Here is an 18,366-nt window from a genome sequence, read left to right as displayed (position 1 = left end):
TCCAAAAGTTTCTTTTACACATTTTTCATGGACTGCATGACGGGTGTACTTAGAATTGATCACGGTGTTGCTAGTGCATTGTTGCTTTATGTGCCACGCGCCCAAGTCCGTAATGTGTGACAGTGCGACCCACGGGGAAGCCCGAGTGAGCAAAGTAGCGTAAACGGGGCCGTGTGTATGATTAACGCGTCCAAAAAAACGACGCAAGTGCAGCATTAAAGATACCCGCCCAATTGTTTGACCTCCTCAACGGCAATAGAACTTTCCATTTACGTAACAAATCCGTAATCCTCTGTCTCGGCTGCGCCAACTCAAACTCAATGGTTGATTTAACGGCTGTAAATTCTGATTCAAGTTTTTTTTTGTTTTTTGGTTCTACCTCTTCTTGATTTTGAACTTCGATGCGTTAATTCTTGTAACTTGTAAGTGAGTCATTATTTAGACTGGTTTATTTTGCTTGCACACGTGAATCTACTAGCTCAGAGGAGAGGAGCATTCCTTTTCTTTCATACTTAGAAGTGGGTACCGCGAGATTATAGTGATGCCTCATGGAGAAGCAGCATGGAATGCTGATGCAAGAATTCAAGTTCCTTCCACTTTCTTTACCCTCTGTTTATATTGTATAGAGGACGTGATTATGATGTGATTTAATTTTAACCTTGAACGTACAGAAGTCAATTATGTGACAAATGAAGCACACTTAGGGTTTTGTTGGTTGATTCTCATCTGTGCTTATACCTCAACTATCATGGAATGATCTTGTTTGCAAACATTTCCTTTTTTTTTTTTTTTTGGGTTATAGTTTAATCTTTTTATAGGGATGTGGAATTGAATGATGTTAGATGACAAGAAGCAACTGCTGTAAGTTAACTTTTGCTTCTATTAAAGCTTTTGTGCCACTCTTGATGAATAGCCAGCTTTGGTCAAGGTTGCTGATCGACTTTCGAAGGAGAGGGCAACCTCTGCTGTGTACTCATCTGACTTGAAACGAGCTTTTGAGACTGCTCAGATAATTGGGAGCAAATGCGGTGATCTCGAGGTTTATTTTTTATAAAATTTCATAACATCTTACCCATGAAGACCTGGTTTTCTGACTTATTGTTATGCTTATGCATGAATGATATGCTACTTGGTGCATGCTAATATCAATCACATCCCTGGTGGAAATAAGCAATTATGTTTTCGCCAACAAGATTCTCTGCTGGCTTGTTTATCAACAAAACCATATTTAACAAAAGCTAGGTAGCTATCAAAAATTGATTTTTTTTTTTTTTAAAGGAATCGGATTGACTTTCAGTTCTGTTTTCTGTTTTTGGTATCTCTAATTGGGTGTAGTACAATGGAGATACTCACTCTAGAACCTCTCTTGTAATTGAGTCTGCTATTAATTTATGTATTCCTGTTTGATTGGCAACTTCTTTCTTCTTTCACTTTATCTTAAAAATATTTTGTATTGGGAAAATGTCCATCTACTTATGCAAAATTATTTGTCTCCTGATCCATAACTGTGTCAACTTGATGTTCCTATTCAATTGATGGGTGAAAATCAATAGTGATGTCTGATAATAGTTAACAGAAGATAAGATTTTACAAGATTGAAGTTTGAGATAGCTCATTAAATGACCAATGTGAACAATTTGATCAGGGAATCGCCAACTAAGCTATTTCACAGAAGCCGAGAGGAGATTACTATTTTTATGCTGCACAATGTTTATACGACTTTTATTGACAAGTGTCAGAATGACTGATGGTGTCAATTAATTTTTGTATTCTGACTGTGTTGTTATCGATCACTTGTTACCTGCAGCCTGATATTTGCTGCTTCCGAAGAACTCTAACCCATTTCAGGTCATTACAGATCCAGACCTAAGGGAAAGACATCTGGATGATCTCCAAGGTTTTGTATTACAGGAAGCAGTGGAGCTGAAGCTAGATGCTTATTTAGTATCTTTGTCTTCAAGGACAGATCAAGAAATCCCAGAATGCAGTCGCCTATTGCCGAAATCCAGTAAAGTTTTTGATTTTTTAGTTGAAGCTGCTGATGTTAGCCATCTGAATAAAACTGGTTATCTGGAGACTGCATTGGGAGGTGATAAGACTTATGGTTAGGAGATGCGGTCTGTGCTTCTGTCTGTCTGTATTTGAATGTAATGTATAGCAAACATGCGGACATAATTTGAGCATCTGTAGGAACATAATTACCTTTAAAATCTTCCTTCTCAAGTTTCATATTTTATATTTTAAGCACAACGACTTTGGTATACATGCTGGAAACCGTGGCTTTTTCTGCTTGTGCAGTTAGCTGTGAAGGATTCATAATCATAGGTTAGCATTGTTAGATTATGAAAAAAATTTCGGAGCAAAAATGTTGAAATCTGACGCCTGTCTGTTTGGCTGTATTAATATCATTTTCTACTCCCTCAATTTGCCTTTGTTTTTAATTTGGTTTATTTCATGATTAGTCCATCTGTCCGTAGATGAAGTGCATTCACCATCACTACTGTATTGCATGCTTGCTCGCATCAATGTGGCAAATTATTATTTATTGGAAACCGAGAGTCAGGATGCAAGCTAAGTGTTTGATATCCTCAAATCAGACGGTGATAGTTATTCCAAGATAACGTGCACCCGAAAACACGATACCGTTGATTCAAATTCAATAATCAATTGTAAAATGAAATGGCTATTTCACTACTCTCAGCCATTACCACTCTCACTCGCTTCTCTGCCTCTTCATCTTCAGCTAGCATCAACTTTAAATATATCTTTAGTAGAAGAACAGTCTTCACAGCATCGCCCAAGAGGCAAAAGCAACGAGGCTGTAAAATAATGGCTTCAACGAGTCCGGTTCCGGAGACATATTCGGCAACACAAGACAAAATCACAGCGCCGTACGGCTCTTGGAAGTCACCACTCACCGCTGACGTAGTCTCAGGCGCGTCCAAACGACTTGGCGGTACCGCTGTTGACGGTCACGGCCGCCTCATCTGGCTCGAATCACGTCCTACTGAAGCAGGGTACGCTGAGACAACTGAACTGACAACTGTTATACGAACAGCTAAAATATATGATAAATACGTTTGATTGTCTAATTAATTAATTATTATTACTTTATCTTGTTAGTGAATCAAATTGATCTGGTTAAATGAGTTCAGGCGAGGGGTTCTTGTTAAGGAACCAGCGAAAGCAGGGGATGAACCTAGTGATATTACACCAAAAGAGTACGCCGTGCGCACGACGGCTCAGGAATATGGAGGCGGTGCATTCAGGATTTTTGGTGACACTGTCATTTTCTCCAATTATAAGGACCAAAGACTCTACAAACACTCAATAGATTCCAAAGGTAAAACAGATAAGTGTGTTATCCTGTTCCATTCTGTTCACTTTCTCTCAATCTACTTCCTAACTGACACTGTTATTAGACTTCATAGTTAATTGAACTGATGGAGGAGCTGAATCTCATGTTAACTGAAATAGAAATGCAAATATGACCACTCTTAACTTTTCCATGTTACAACATTTTTTGGTTGATTCTTTTGTAGTTCACATATTGCGATCTGAATCTCACATTAACTGAAATTGGATGCTTGTCTTCACAGTTTGTTATCGCGTTCCATTCTGTTCTCTTTCATATAGAATTGATGGAGGACCTAATAATGTCCATGGGTGCTCAATTCTAGGTCATACCGTTTTAAGGAATCATCAATCATGAAGCAATTTTTTGGTGCACATTAATTAATTAATTAATTTTTTTATTTTTTGTGTGAGCAGATTCTTCTCCTCTACCAATTACACCAGATTATGGTGAACCACTTGTGTCTTATGCTGATGGAATTTTTGACCCTCGCTTTAACCGATATGTTACCGTAAGAGAAGGTAGATTACCGCGGTTTTGTTAATCTCTGAAGGCTGATGTTCGGGTTATCTATTTTCTTTTATATGAAAAGCATTTATTTATTTATGTCTATTTGGCAGATCGTCGTCAAGATGCTTTAAACTCAACCACAGAAATTGTAGCCATAGGCCTCAATGGCCAGAATATCCAAGGTGAAATTTCTTAGAAAGCAGTTGACAACTGTTTCTTTCATGTGAAGATATGTTGGACATATGAACACCCAACCCTACTCCAGTTAAAAAGGAATCCATGATTAAGACTTGTGTGATGCATAATTTAATAAAGCAAGCAATGATGACCAACAAGTTGATGGTTAGGATCTTAGCACTTGATATAAAGAGGACTTAGAAAAAGGTACAAGATGTGGCACAATTTAGGTTTCACGGGGATTTTCCTTATGATTGATTATGTTTGTACTGTTTAATGTTATTTTTGTCTTGCTTTCACCACTAATGAGGAATGATTTCTGTGGCTTCTCTCTCGCGCACACCATATTCCATTCAGAACCAAAAGTTTTAGTAAGCGGCAGTGATTTCTACGCCTTTCCACGTATGGATCCACGAGGTGAACGGATGGCATGGATTGAGTGGCACCATCCGAACATGCCATGGGATAAAGCAGAACTCTGGGTTGGCTATATTTCCGAAAATGGGTGAGCAGATTTCTCTACGAGCAGATTTCTTTATGATTGCATAGCCGTACTTTACTAACCTTACTGAACAGTTACCAGAATTTTGTTTAATGTTTTATTATTAAAATGATATAAGTCACTAATATATAAGTTTTTTTTTTTGAGACATGAAAACGGGATTTAGAGAACTCGGTTGAAAACTAGAAATGTGACACACCTTTTAGCTAATTATGTTGAACTTCCTTATGGTAGTTGATCACTTGACATATTTTCATATGTAGCCTTATGGAGTCTTTTATATTTGAAATGCCTTCTCTTGCTTACTCCCACAGTTGTTCTTTTCTCCTATTTGGTTTTATAGACTCCCTGAACTCTTGAACTTTTGTGCTTTTTATCTGACTTCTATATATTTATCTTTGATAAATTGGATTAATTCTTTAATGCTATAATACAGAGATGTCTACAAACGTGTTTGTGTTGCTGGCTTTGATCCTACAGTTGTGGAGTCTCCGACTGAACCCAAGTGGTCCTCCAAAGGTGCTTAAGTTTGAACTGCTGATGTTAGTCAGTGGGGCTAAGGGTAACACTGTGTCATTTAATACATATTACTGAAAGTAATTTATGTGAAATCTCTGCCGCTGGGTAGATGCATCTAATTCTTCGATCAAATTTCTGTATGGTTAACTACCCATTAAACAACATTGGCACCAACTTCCTTTACCACCTAGTTCTTGTTAACTCAACTCAACTGAGTCAACGTTGAGATTTAGTAGAGGACCCAAGAAAAATATTGAAATCCTAGTTCATGCTGGGGATTTGGTTATTATTTTATTTCTTTTTTGTTTGGATCCTCCACTTTTTTGGGAAACTTGTGTTGGTTTTATTGGACAATGATGGTTATCAGATGCCACGTATGACAATTCATATGAGAATCCAAGTAAGAAATATTGCTAGATTGGCTATCTCTATAGTTTTAATTTGTTGCATATCTGAATGTTTATCTTTGTATTTATGCAGGTGAACTTTTTTTTGTTACTGATAGAAAGAATGGATTTTGGAATCTCCATAAGTGGGTAAGTTCAATTATTTGACGTTTTCAGTATTATAGTAGTTGAACTCTACAGCTCAATTTTACCTCGTATGGTGTTTTTTTTTTTTAATTAAAGGAGAAGGGTCTCACATTAATATGAGAGTGCGGTTAAAGTATAATATGTAGAAAGCTCACAGCTTCATAAATTTTTTAGGTCTTCTTTATACTTTTCATGCACCGCAGTCACACAGCTTGAATGTGGTCATGCAGTTGAACATCCTTGATAATTTGAATGATTTACTTTTCCATGAGACTTGACTTTCTCTACCTACAACAGATTGAATCCAATAATGAGGTACTAGCAATTTATTCCCTGGATGCTGAGTTTTCAAGACCATTATGGGTTTTTGGCATTAATTCTTATGAAATTATTCAAAGCCATGGAGAAAAGAACTTAATTGCTTGCAGCTACAGGTAAACTTGAGAAAGTAATTGCTGTTAGGCTCTTTAATTTATGTTGTCGCACGCTTATGTGAGTGCATGCACACTTTTCACTTGCAAGTTATGGTGACTTTTAGTACATAAAAGTATTTTATGTTTTGATGCAGGCAAAACGGAAGGTCATACCTTGGGATTCTGGATGACTTTGGGCATTCCCTATCTCTGCTTGATATTCCTTTCACTGATATAGATAACATTGTATGTTCAAAAAAACCTTATCCTGTCATTTTTTATAGCATTAAAAGAGTTTCATCACTGAGAAGCATGATGATGGTTTTTATGATGTGAACTAATTGTGCAGACTTTAGGAAATGATTGCCTGTTTGTTGAAGGAGCATCTGGTGTTGAGCCGTCATCAGTGGCTAAGGTTCTGGAACCTGCTTTTGCTTCTTATTTGATGATTTGACTTTTGTTTACAGCTCCAAAATATCATCAAATGATAGCATTAAAAGATTATATTTACTGATATTAGCAGTCACTTTTTTTCGGGTCTTTGTAGGTGACGTTGGATGACCATAAATTAAAAGCTGTCGATTTCAAGGTTGTTTGGTCTTCCTCACCAGATACTTTGAAGTACAAGTCCTACTTCAGCTTGCCAGAGTTAATTGAATTCCCAACAGAAGTTCCTGGTCAAAAGGCATATGCATACTATTATCCACCATCTAATCCTATCTACCAGGCTAGTCCAGAAGAAAAGCCTCCACTATTAGTGAAAAGTCATGGTTTGTTCACAAGCTTAACATTTTTTTTTATTTACTGGTTGTAGCTGTAGGACTCATCCTACCATCTGAAGCTAACACAACAAAAGGAGACATTTCGTGCAAGTGTAGGGAATTTATCGCTGCAGTATTTATGTATCTGTCACTTTATATGCATCATAATTTATGTTATGGTTTCTCTGTCAGTTCCCTACAACTTATGTCAGATTTTTGCCCTTGCATTGGTGTCCTGGTTTGGACTGCACCTGCCTGTGTTTGTGCAATAGAGTTTTATGTTTAAGCAGCAAGCTGTGTAAATGTGAAATATGAACTGCAAGACCTTATGGATGATAGAATAAAACAGAAGAGTCAGAAGGAGTTATGTCCTGAGAAAATGTGAACATTATCTTTCACATCTCTCGTATGTGCTGGTGTATACTTGATTAATAAAGGTTTCGGTTAAGGAATGCGAATAATGCTAACTGAAATTGCAACCAAAGTTATTGCAATAAGAAAGAGTTTCTGTCTATTTATGGCCATAAATTGCTGCAAACTTTTTGAGTATATGGTCTTTAGAAATTCATTTTGATGAAGTGAAATCAAGAAAATTAAAATGCCTAGTTGCTTTCCTTTAATAGACTCAGCAATTGCTAAATTGTCAAGGCCCCAAAGTTCTCCCTCTCTGTCTATGGTAGAATTAGCATTCTTTTTTATGAAAGGGCAATCTCATTTGTATATTGACTTTATATATGGTGACATAGTGTTTAAATACGGCAGGAGGACCTACAAGTGAAGCACGTGGGATCTTAAACCTAAGTATCCAATATTGGACCAGTAGAGGCTGGGCATTTGTCGATGTGAATTATGGTGGAAGCACTGGTTTGTCCTCAGTACCCTCAACCAGTATATTTGTTTGAAGTCCCTTTCTCAGTTCAGCATGTTCTTTACTGCAATGTTTCAACATGTTGAAGAAATTTATATTAGTTCAACGTATTTCATCACTTGATGAGGGTGACATGCATGAACATGTCAGGTTATGGCAGAGAATTTCGGGAAAGGCTTTTGGGGCGCTGGGGAATTGTTGATGTTAATGATTGTTGCAGCTGTGCTACATTTTTGGTAATTACATTTTTTTTTCCTTCAGTTCTTGTTATGTTCTTGCCATATAGGCTTCCTGGGACCGTTCAGTTTATGTTAATATGCATCTTTTCATCTAGGTTGGCAGTGGAAAGGCAGATGAAAAGCGACTATGTATTACCGGTGGCTCTGCTGGTGGCTACACAACCTTAGCTGCTCTAGCTTTTAGAGACACATTTAAGGCTGGTGCTTCCTTGTATGGTGTAAGTATTCCAGTCATAATTTCTGAAGAATTGTGGAGTATCTCTTGTGTGTAATGTTGTCTAGGTCATGTTTCTTTCCTTAATATAATCATTTTATGTTCTCTAAGTCAGTTTGCAGTTGAAATTGATTCTGCTATAAAATTAGTGTCTAGACTTGATAGATCATCTTCCAGTTTGAAAAGAAATTTGTGACTTCTGGTTCAACCTAGTCAAACTATTAACATGCTTTTAGCCCTCATAAAATTTTTGGATCTGAATACAACATCATGAATAATGTTTATTTAGGTCTATTTAGGATTTGATCTGGCATACAATTTAATAGCGGGTGTTTTAGTGTTTAGTTGAAGGATAGCATGCTGTGATGAGCTCAATGCCTCAGTGCCTCAATCCTGTATTGAGATATCTCATTTTAGCCTGTTTTTATCTTTTCTGTAGCTGAGTTATGCGATTCAAATGCATGGAGACCCTCTAGGGCATTAGTCTGTTACTCTGGTTGCTACCAATAAGGCTACAAAAACTAGCAGTGGCTCCTCAGAATCTCTTTGATGTTTCTTTGCCATGTCTCATTGATGTGTATATTTTTCCATTTTTTGATGTATTATTATTATTATTTGAGGTTTTATATACTTATGTTTGTGTAATTTCAAGAAATGATAAAAGGCAATATCCTCTATTAAATAGGAAACTAACAGTGTTTCATTCATGACAGGTTGCTGACTTGAGCATGTTGAGGGCAGAAACTCACAAATTTGAATCTCGTTATATTGACAATCTTGTTGGTAATTAAAATAGAAACACACATAATATATCATTTTTTTCTCCTTTTGTCCTGTTTACTCCATGATGCGGCGGTGATGTTTTCTTGGTGGGTTGCAGGAAGTGAAAAGGACTACTATGAGAAGTCACCAATCAATTTTGTTGATAAATTTTCTTGCCCCATAATTTTATTCCAAGGATTGGAAGACAAGGTATAAATTAAATTATGGTTACTTTTCATCTCTGTGCCGTCCTGCTTGCGGTTCAAATATTTCCATCTACAAGTCACGTTTGATTGGATATTGAAATAGACTTCAGCTGGTTTTCTATAATCTTCTTGGGTTAATAAGTAAATATTGATATGTATATGTGATCAAATTGTTTTCTTTTTTATTTGTGTAATATATAAAAGGTTTTGGGTTATTCTGATATCTTGTACTTTTTGCAGGTTGTACCCCCTGATCAAGCTCGTAAAATCTACAAGGCACTGAAGGAAAATGGTTTACCTGTTGCTCTTGTGGAGTATGAAGGAGAACAACATGGATTCCGGAAGGTATTTACTATTTTACGGGATAACCAATTACAAGCTTCTCTTTACATCTGGGTATATTCTCACTGCCCTTGTTTGCTTTACAGGCTGAGAACATTAAGTTCACTCTTGAACAACAAATGGTGTTTTTCGCACGAGTGGTTGGACACTTTGATGTTGCAGATGAGATTATCCCAATCAAAATTGATAACTTCGACTGAGCATTTAGTATGTATATCTGGTTTTGGTATTTCTAGTAACTGCTCCAGTATGAATGAAGTGCTAATAATTAGTCAACTACTAATGTCTTTGTTATGTTTAATCATATATTATAGCAATCAATTTTTAACTTTCCAGGAAGGTCGTGAATGTTTACCTCGCAGAGAGCTTCAGAAAGCTGGGAAAAATGAGTACAGGATTGTGGAATGCATTTAACCTAGTCTCTGGTACTTCTTAAAACCTGAAGGTGGATTATATTACTATGTTGTGTGTGAATTATAGACTCTTAATAACCAATAAAAGTTGTTCCTGTTATGTCAACTACATTATATTGAATTTTATAGTTTTTTGCTAAATTTCGATTGAACCTTGTGGTATTAGTAAGATTTTCCCTTCCACTTATGGTAATAAACTTGTTTGTGATCCCACCCAGTAGTGGGAATCTGGGGCGGTTTTTGTTTTCTCGTGGGAGGTTAGCACTTGTAATAAAAGGAACAAGGGGTTTTAAGAGGATGTTAGGGCTCCGATGTGTGCCAATAGCACCACTCTAAAAAATTTAGCGGGTCTTTTAAACCCCATTTAGCCCGGCTGCTTGGTGGCTAAGCTAAATGGGCCCTTAAAATTACACTTTAAATCTTGAACAAGAATGCTGCGTTTGTGTAATGGTTTAATTGATTTATTACCAATTATTAATATATTATTTTTACAATTCATTCAACCAATGGATGTCATATGAGTTGAAATATAAACTAAAAAAAGTATTTTAATTGAGTAAGTATGCCATCAGTTGTTGTGAGATACAACTTTATAGTCTAATTGTGAACTACTCATTTTGAATTTTTATTGTAATTCAAGGCTTTGTTTGGTATATGTGATCGTGCCATAAAAAATATTGTTAAAGCATTTGGTGAACAAATATAAAGTTGTTTTCCAACAAAATTGATTTTTTTTCTAAGAAATAAATGTATGTTATCCTTTTAATTTTATCATAAAAATAGTTATATTCTTCTTAATTAGAGGTGTGTGATTTTTCTCTTTTTTATTTAATGGTTTTACTAAATATTCGTGAGCTTTTAGTTAACAACCAGAAGATATATTCTACGAACAATTATAATTTCAAAGCCACGATATCAAAATATCAAATGAAGCATAATTGACAATAACTTGTTTGGGTAATTACCAATTATTTTGTCATTTGTCTTCACTTGGAAGGCCCTGTATCATCTCATCATTCAAGAAACACAAATGCAATCATGCCAATCAAATCAAGCCTTCCTACTTCTAGAAGTTGACAATGACAATTTGTTTAAATAAAACCTTTTTGTTTCCGGTATCGTAAAAGAAGATTATTGCAACTAAGATTGATATTTTTATGCAAGTTCATATCTATCCAAAATCCAGCTTATTCCTTAATAATTGTTCAATAAATATTTTAATATGGTACCGGTGACAGATGTTACGCTGTTCCGTTAATTATTTGACTTTGTAGCAAGCAGTTGAGTCCTGATCCTTTATTCATAATATAATCTTGTAAATTATAGCGTCATTAATGTTTATTGAGGATGTGGGCCACCACATCTTTCAATTCGCATTTCCCTCAACTATTTTAATTATTTTTTTATCAGCAATACAACACAATATACTGTATTGGTAGGTGATACCTGATGGGCTGTCTTTGTTTCTTCTGAGGGAGTCCATGTGATTAAGTTTTAATTTTCCATGTGCTTGACGAAATTACTTTTTCCCGGTTTATATCATCTTTAAGGGCGCAAAGAATGATCATGAATAAAAAAAAGTAGAGACATCTTAAATGATTACGTCCAAGATTAGCGTGCAGTCACACACTAATGAAATTTATTGAAGTAATAGAATTTGCCAGATATTGCTGCTGGGCAAAATATATATGATTTGTAAAAATGAATCAAAGATTACAATAATCATGGAACTAGTCACAAGACCAATTTGTTCATCATGTAAGCTCTACAATTATAAAAAGAAACAACAAATTATCTTTACAACAACTAAAAAATATTTATATGTAAAAATAACTAATTTGGTATGAAAGAAAGAAAGAAAGAAAGAAAGAAAGAAAGAAAGAAAATTCAGGAACGTGAGAAAGCCCCAAGTCCGTGGAAACCCAGGATGCCGGATTTGTAAGGCAAGAAAGTTTTCTTGTTCAAATCCTTAGAAGCAGCTTTATTCTTAGTATAATGCAACTCGTGAGCGGAAACCGGTCCTTTTCTGCGACCCGAACCGGAGCCATCGGTTGGGCGGGAACTCGTATTCTTCGTGTCTTCGTTCCTCTTGAAAGCTGAAAACTTCCTGAGGGGATCTTTATCTGCTGCCCGTCCCTCGGATGCGCTTCGGAACAGTAGAAAATCCGTGAATCTCCATTTTCTTGAAGAACTCTTTGTAGAAGAAGCAGCAGCAGCAGCAGCAGCAGGAGGCGGCGGCGGCGGCGGCGGCTTTGAATTAACCGAAGGCTGCTTGACGGGTGGCGGTTGTTGATGCTGCTCTTCCTCCCATGGATATTGAGATACCCTGTATGGAGACAGCGATCTTGTGGCCCTGCGGCTCCCGCTTGATAAATCATTCCGTCTTTGCCTTCCTCTTTCTCTTTCATGTTCTGTTGCTTTAATTTGGGTCTGGACGGCAGACGGTTCGGCTTTCTTCTTGTTTCTTGGTGAAAAAGCTTCGCGGATAATCTTTTTGCCATGCGAAATAGGATTAAGGGATGATCTCGGCGATCTCGGAGAAAGCAGGGGACTTCTCTGGCCAGCCCGCTCGTCAGCCCGTGATCTTGGGGGAGGCTTGAGGGGGCGGATTTTACCGCCGTCAAAGAGCTCGTCAGCTGTGAGCGAGGCCTGCTCCAGCTCCGCGCTGAAGCTGAAATTGAAGGCGAAATCATCTTCTTTCGGGGATCTCGGGGATTTAGATTTGGGAGTACCAGGCCTTTCTTCCCAGGAAAAAGGAATCGACGAAGAATTGATGCTGCTGCTGCTGGTATCATGGTCGTTATCATTATTATTCATCATGAAGTAGCTATCAAATTCCTGATAAAACTCAGAAATGCGAGAGGGACTCGAAGGGGCGCTGGTGTAGTAGTATTGGCCGAAACGTCTTGGGGATGAAGGAGCGCTCGGCTGCGGACTTGATCTCGCGCTGTTAAAATCGAACTCCATGCCTCCTGGTCCCTGTGCTCGAGGTATCACTATCTCCATCTCTACCCTAGCCTGCCTGCCTGCCCTTTTGCACGCTTTGGTTTGATTCAATGATTTCAGCAATTTAAAGGAGGAGACTCTCTTTTTATATTTATATATAATAATAATAATAATGATTATTATTATAATAGTAATAATTGAAAGGAAAGTGAAGAGAAAGGGCGGGGTGTTTTGAGGAATGAGGATAAAAGAGCGGTAGAGATTGTTGACCATTAACACCAAAATGAAGCCGCCTTTTAATACTTTTTTGCAAAATATGTGTTTACTCGTCAATTCTCTCAGCTAGCTGCTCACACACAACGACGCAACGTGGGGTCCATCATTTTTTGTTTCCTTTCGCATGGGTGGGTTTTATTTTATTCAACATTTAAATTCGGTCGTTACTGTTACGATTAGGGGTGGGCATAAACCCTCAACCCATAGATTTATCCAAACTCAAACCAAATTAAATGGTTTAGGTTGGGTAAATTATTAAAATGGGTTAGATGTGTGTTTTATGTAGAAAACTATTTCATTATGGTTTGGGTATGGTTTATCCATGGGTTATGGATAAAATCCCAACACTTAAATTTTTAAATGAAATAAATGAAAACAAAATAAATTAACACAAATAAGTGAAAGACCACCATTAAATTTTTTACGGCGTGATTAATTGTCAACAGTTAGAAAATAAAAATAACAGTAAAAATAAATTTATATTAAATAAATATTGTTGTAAATAACATAAATTTTTTTTCTTATTTACAAAAATAATTCCTCCCACATAGAAAGATCATCATAGAAAGAGCAGGAGACTCTACTAATGATCAATAATAATTCGGCTTGGACTAGGTCCGATATGCTAGATGTCGGCTAATTTTTGGTTAATAATTGAATGTAATGCCCATATTAAGTATTAAAACAAGAAATATATATTTTGATATGAGTAGAAAAATTAATAATAAAATTTTTTCTTGTAATTATTTATTTTGTGAACATTTTCTTATAATAAATATTTTGTAATATTTTAAAATTAAATGTAAAAAGTATAGGTAAAATATTTTATTATTTATCTTATAATAAATTTTTATTTGTCAATCAAGTTTTCTTATAATAATTTTTTTATCATTTGACTAATAACGTTCTTATATATTTATTATAAGAAAATTTTCAAAAATAAATAAGTATAAAAAAATTTTATTATTAATTTTTTTGTTCATATCAAAACAAATATTTCTTATTTTTAATGCTTTATTTTTTATTTAGTTTCTATTCATGTGATTTATTTAATTTAGAATAAATATAAATAAAAGAGTAGTTGAAAATAAGGGTAATATTGTAAACTTATACTATTAGAGGAGTTTTTGGCCATTATAAAAGCAGAAGGGGAAAAAATAATATATGTTGATTACTGTAGGGGGGAAACTGGCAATCTCCCTAAAATTAAACATATAAGTAGACAACATAACGCAAAACTACCAAAACGATAAATAAAAACAAATATTGCATAATTAAATAAATAACAAGTGGCAAAATTTATTATTAGATTGTTAATGTCATGTTTGTGAAAGTTTATTATTAAAGTGTACGTTCTTATTTATTGAAAAATAATAATTTTTGTGATTAAACTTTATTTTGATTTTCTAGTATTATTTAATTTAAGGATTAAGTTATTGTAAAATTTATAATTTTTATCCACTATATTTTTTATATTTTAATATCAATTTAATAATTAATAACAATTAATAATTATTATAATTTTGATATAATTAAATTTTATTAAAATAAAAATTATTTTAATAATAAAATTCAAACCAAACCCAAATGGTTTGGTTTGGGTTGGTTTGGTTTGAGTTAAAAATATTTGAATTGGATCTAAATTTTTATGGTTTGGTTTGAGTTGACTTAAAATCCAACCCAAACCAACCCATGCCCACCCCTAGTTACGATTAGTCTATTACTATTACTATTATTATTATTATTTATTTTATTTGTTTTCTGGGGATTTAGGTGAGGAGGAAGAGTGTTGTGTTAACCTACCTGCGTCTGAATCTTCTTCGCAAGAAGCATAGGCGGAATGGGACGATACAATGTTGTTGACAAAACAAAATTTTATAAAGATTAAAAAAAATTTCCGGGTTAAGTTTATTTAATTTGCTTGAGCGGCACGAGCGGCATCAGTTATTATGTATGGCTTTCATCTCTGTCTCGGTTCTCACCCTCCAAGGCTCCAACCTTGACTTTGCATAAAATAAATCTGCGGTCAATTGAATCCACAAGTGGCTTTGGCCTCACTTGTGACACGACCCAAAATGTTTCTTTTCTTTTCACACAAATACAATATTATAATAATAATAATAATTAAAAAAAAATGATGAGACCGGGGACTACCCTTTCAGCTAACCATCTAGAAGGAAATTAAAATTAACTAATTAAATGGTGAAAAATAAAAATAAACTTGCAGAAGTAAAAGAGAATTTGGGAGTCGAATCACGGGATCTGTTTGTTGTGAAAATGACTTTCTAAGACGAATTTAGACTTCATGTTTGTCATGATATATGCCTAATACATTTTGTTTAGAATAATTTTAGAGCCACAAAATACTTAAATAAATAACTTTATATATATATATATATATATGATTAGTTAATTAAAAATATAAACAAGAAAATAAATCATTTAGGTAATATAATAGTATTAATTAATACTACTAATTATAATATATTATATCAGTCTGTATGACATTAATGCATGGACAATAAATTCAAAAGATTTTTATATAATAATTAATGGGTAATTTTTAAAAACCTCCCCTGAGGTTTGGGCTTGTTGCAAGTAGATGGCGAGAATTGATTTATTTGTAAACAACCCCGTACCGTCAGTTAAGTTTAACATTGACCGTTAGTTGACCGTGCAAAGACAATATTACCCTCAACAATAGTTTGTAAACGAAAATAACTAAAAAAAAACCAAAATTATTGGTGCAAAAAGCACAAACCCTATTTTTTGACAATTTTATCCTTGTCAATTCTAAAAATTTACAATATTATAGGTAAAGATTATAACTATTTCATTTTTAAATTTTTAATTTTATCTTTCTTATAGGAATTTTAAGGAAATATCAATAATTTAAAGAGGATTTTTTAATTTTTTATAAGAACTTTAAGAAAATATCAATAATTTAAAAAGTGTAAAATAGCTAATAATTTTGGTTTTTTTTTTAGTTATTTTCGTTTATAAATTATTGTTAAGGGTAATATTGTCTTTGCACGGTCAACTAACGGTCAATGTTAAACTTAACTGACGGTAGGGGATTTTTTACAAATAAATCAATTCTCGCCATCTACTTGCAACAAGCCCAAACCTCAGGGGAGGTTTTTAAAAATTACCCAATAATTAATCAATGGGAATTATACGGAAAAAAATATATTAATATATAATTAATCTATGGATTGGCAACCCTACACACCAACCACTTTTGACATCTCAATATTTTATTGCATGGATAGTAATCATAGAAAATTTTGTGTCAAAAAGAAAAGGTGTTCAAATTTCTAGACTGGGCCACAAGGATATGTGACAACTAATATAATTTTTATTAGTATTATTATTATTATTATTATATCAAACACGACATTTACATTATTGTTAGTTGAATAATTCATGTGAGTTGACTATCAAATTCCTCGTGCTTAAAAGAAGTATGGCCACGGATAATTTTTTATTGACAAGTATTGTTTTTTTTTTTTTTTTAATTACAATTAGTAGCATGTGTGTGAAATAGATCAATTAGAATGATTCCTGAATTCTAGAGTTTAGACTTTTAGTTTTAGGCCTCCTAAATATCTGCAACGCACCTGACTCTTCAGTCTTTTATTTGATTTTTAGATGACAAATGCACCGAAATTTATTAATATATATATATATATATACTTTTTAAATGAGTTTCTTAATCAAACAACAACCAATTTTAATTTTTTTTTAATTGACTTGCTTTTGAACAATTCCCTTTCATCAAGCTTGTTTTTCAATCCATGAGCAAATAAATATTGGCTTCTAGAATGTAACCGGTGTAAGCAATGATTTGTTTCGTTCACATTGGTATACTATTTGACAACTTAAATGATAATGGGTATTGATTATAAAATAATGAAAATGGGATACCAATGGGTATTGGTTACAATAATAAGTAATAATAATTTTAACAACAACAATAATATAATAATCAATGATAATAAAATTACTAATAATCATAATAATATTATTATTAATTCATGATGATGATGATGATACTATTGATTAATTAATAACAACAACAATTATTTTGAATAATAATAACAATAATAAAAATTATTATAATAAATAATGATAATAATCAATTAAGGTCATTTTAGTAGCTTGTAACAATTCATTCTAATTTCAAGACAAAGTAAATATATCAATGACAAAGCAATTCATTTCGATTTTGATTTACAAAAAATTTATTTTGATTTTCATTCTCTATTCTGATTCTAACATACTCTAACTCCAACCCATTTCGATTACCACGTAGTAAACACACCATTAAATTATTATAAATCTTAACTTACCATCTTTTTTTTTTATAAAGAATATAAAAAAATTTTCCGTCAGCCCACTCCCATTTTTTCATTATTTTTTGAACAAAAATAAGAGTTAGCTGAAACTCACAAGAGTTTAAGGGTATTTTAAAAATTATTATTTCATAAGAAGATAATTCAAAATTTACTCAAAAACAATTAACAAAAGTGGACATATTGTGTCATAAGATTTTAAAAATGGTTGTTCTAATAAAAATAAGATAAAATGAATTAGATCCCTAAATTCCTTTTTCGTTTTATTTATGAGAGGAGAAAATTTTAAGCCTTTCATTAGGACTCAACTTTGTACTCTTAATCAAAGTTAAGAGCACAAATCTCACCAGTAAGCCAAGGCTTTTGTGGCCACTAGACACTAATATCATGCTAAGTCCGTGTTACTTTAATTTTGAGCAGGATTATAACGTGATATTTTAGCTCTGTGTTTTTCTAATCTTTTTTAAAATACAAAATTCAAAAGAACATATAGAAGACGAGAAATTCAAAATTTGGCGGTTGTTTGGCAATAAAAAAAAATAGTCAATAAGGAATTTGCAAGGCTTGCATAAGAAAAATAATTAAAGAGAGTGTAAAATGAGTTCAACAAAACAAAATATGGTAGTTGGAACTGGTAAAATTTGACATGATCCATTTACCCAACATGAACACAAGAAGAATAAATAGGCATGGGTCATCAAATTTGATACGATTATTAATAGGGTTGGATCCGAGTCAACGTGATTTTTTTTTAATGTCAGGTTAGGGTTAAAGTTGTTGACTCATTTACTCAATCAAATATTAGACATGATTATCTTTTTTTTTTGAAAGGATAAACATATAAATAATGTTTCATTTATAAAATTTTATATAAATTTAAAACTTCAATGGTGTAAAAGTTTAATATTTGGATAGATATTATATTTTGTAATATCAATAAATTATATATGTATGTAACAATGCACAAATATTTGA

The 18,366-nt window shown here is 33.6% G+C and overlaps 3 protein-coding genes across 4 annotated transcripts; 2 read left to right on the top strand and 1 right to left on the bottom strand.

Annotated features, from left to right (window-relative positions):
- Positions 1 to 541: 541 nt before the first annotated feature.
- On the top strand, positions 542 to 2,109 carry LOC107176375 (phosphoglycerate mutase-like protein 4). Its single transcript, XM_052441368.1, has 3 exons — positions 542 to 586; positions 914 to 1,039; positions 1,849 to 2,109. Exons 1-3 carry the CDS (start codon positions 542 to 544, stop codon positions 2,107 to 2,109), a joined length of 432 nt encoding a protein of 143 aa, XP_052297328.1.
- Positions 2,110 to 2,613: 504 nt separating this feature from the next.
- On the top strand, positions 2,614 to 9,920 carry LOC102624674 (uncharacterized). 2 transcript variants are annotated; one of them, XM_025096338.2, is made up of 19 exons: positions 2,614 to 3,017; positions 3,156 to 3,343; positions 3,772 to 3,876; positions 3,976 to 4,047; positions 4,400 to 4,547; positions 4,981 to 5,063; positions 5,544 to 5,599; positions 5,894 to 6,030; positions 6,165 to 6,255; positions 6,359 to 6,424; positions 6,557 to 6,779; positions 7,533 to 7,634; positions 7,789 to 7,874; positions 7,973 to 8,095; positions 8,805 to 8,874; positions 8,972 to 9,063; positions 9,300 to 9,404; positions 9,488 to 9,608; positions 9,716 to 9,920. In XM_025096338.2, exons 1-18 carry the CDS (start codon positions 2,680 to 2,682, stop codon positions 9,599 to 9,601), a joined length of 2,199 nt encoding a protein of 732 aa, XP_024952106.2. In that variant the 5' UTR covers positions 2,614 to 2,679; the 3' UTR covers positions 9,602 to 9,608; positions 9,716 to 9,920. The 2 variants fall into 2 exon arrangements, with proteins under 2 accessions (XP_024952106.2, XP_006473373.2); XM_006473310.4 differs by having other exon boundaries at positions 2,616 to 3,017; positions 9,738 to 9,920.
- Positions 9,921 to 11,410: 1,490 nt separating this feature from the next.
- On the bottom strand, positions 11,411 to 12,894 carry LOC102624395 (hypothetical protein). The gene has a single exon (XM_006473309.3). The coding sequence runs from the start codon at positions 12,818 to 12,820 to the stop codon at positions 11,702 to 11,704; it is 1,119 nt and encodes a 372-aa protein (XP_006473372.2). The 5' UTR covers positions 12,821 to 12,894; the 3' UTR covers positions 11,411 to 11,701.
- Between the last annotated feature and the right edge of the window lie 5,472 nt (positions 12,895 to 18,366).

This window comes from Citrus sinensis, chromosome 5 (assembly GCF_022201045.2).
Source record: "Citrus sinensis cultivar Valencia sweet orange chromosome 5, DVS_A1.0, whole genome shotgun sequence".
NCBI lineage: Eukaryota > Viridiplantae > Streptophyta > Magnoliopsida > Sapindales > Rutaceae > Citrus > Citrus sinensis.
Note: the sequence above shows the minus strand (reverse complement) of the source record. Positions and strands in the feature narration are given on the sequence as shown.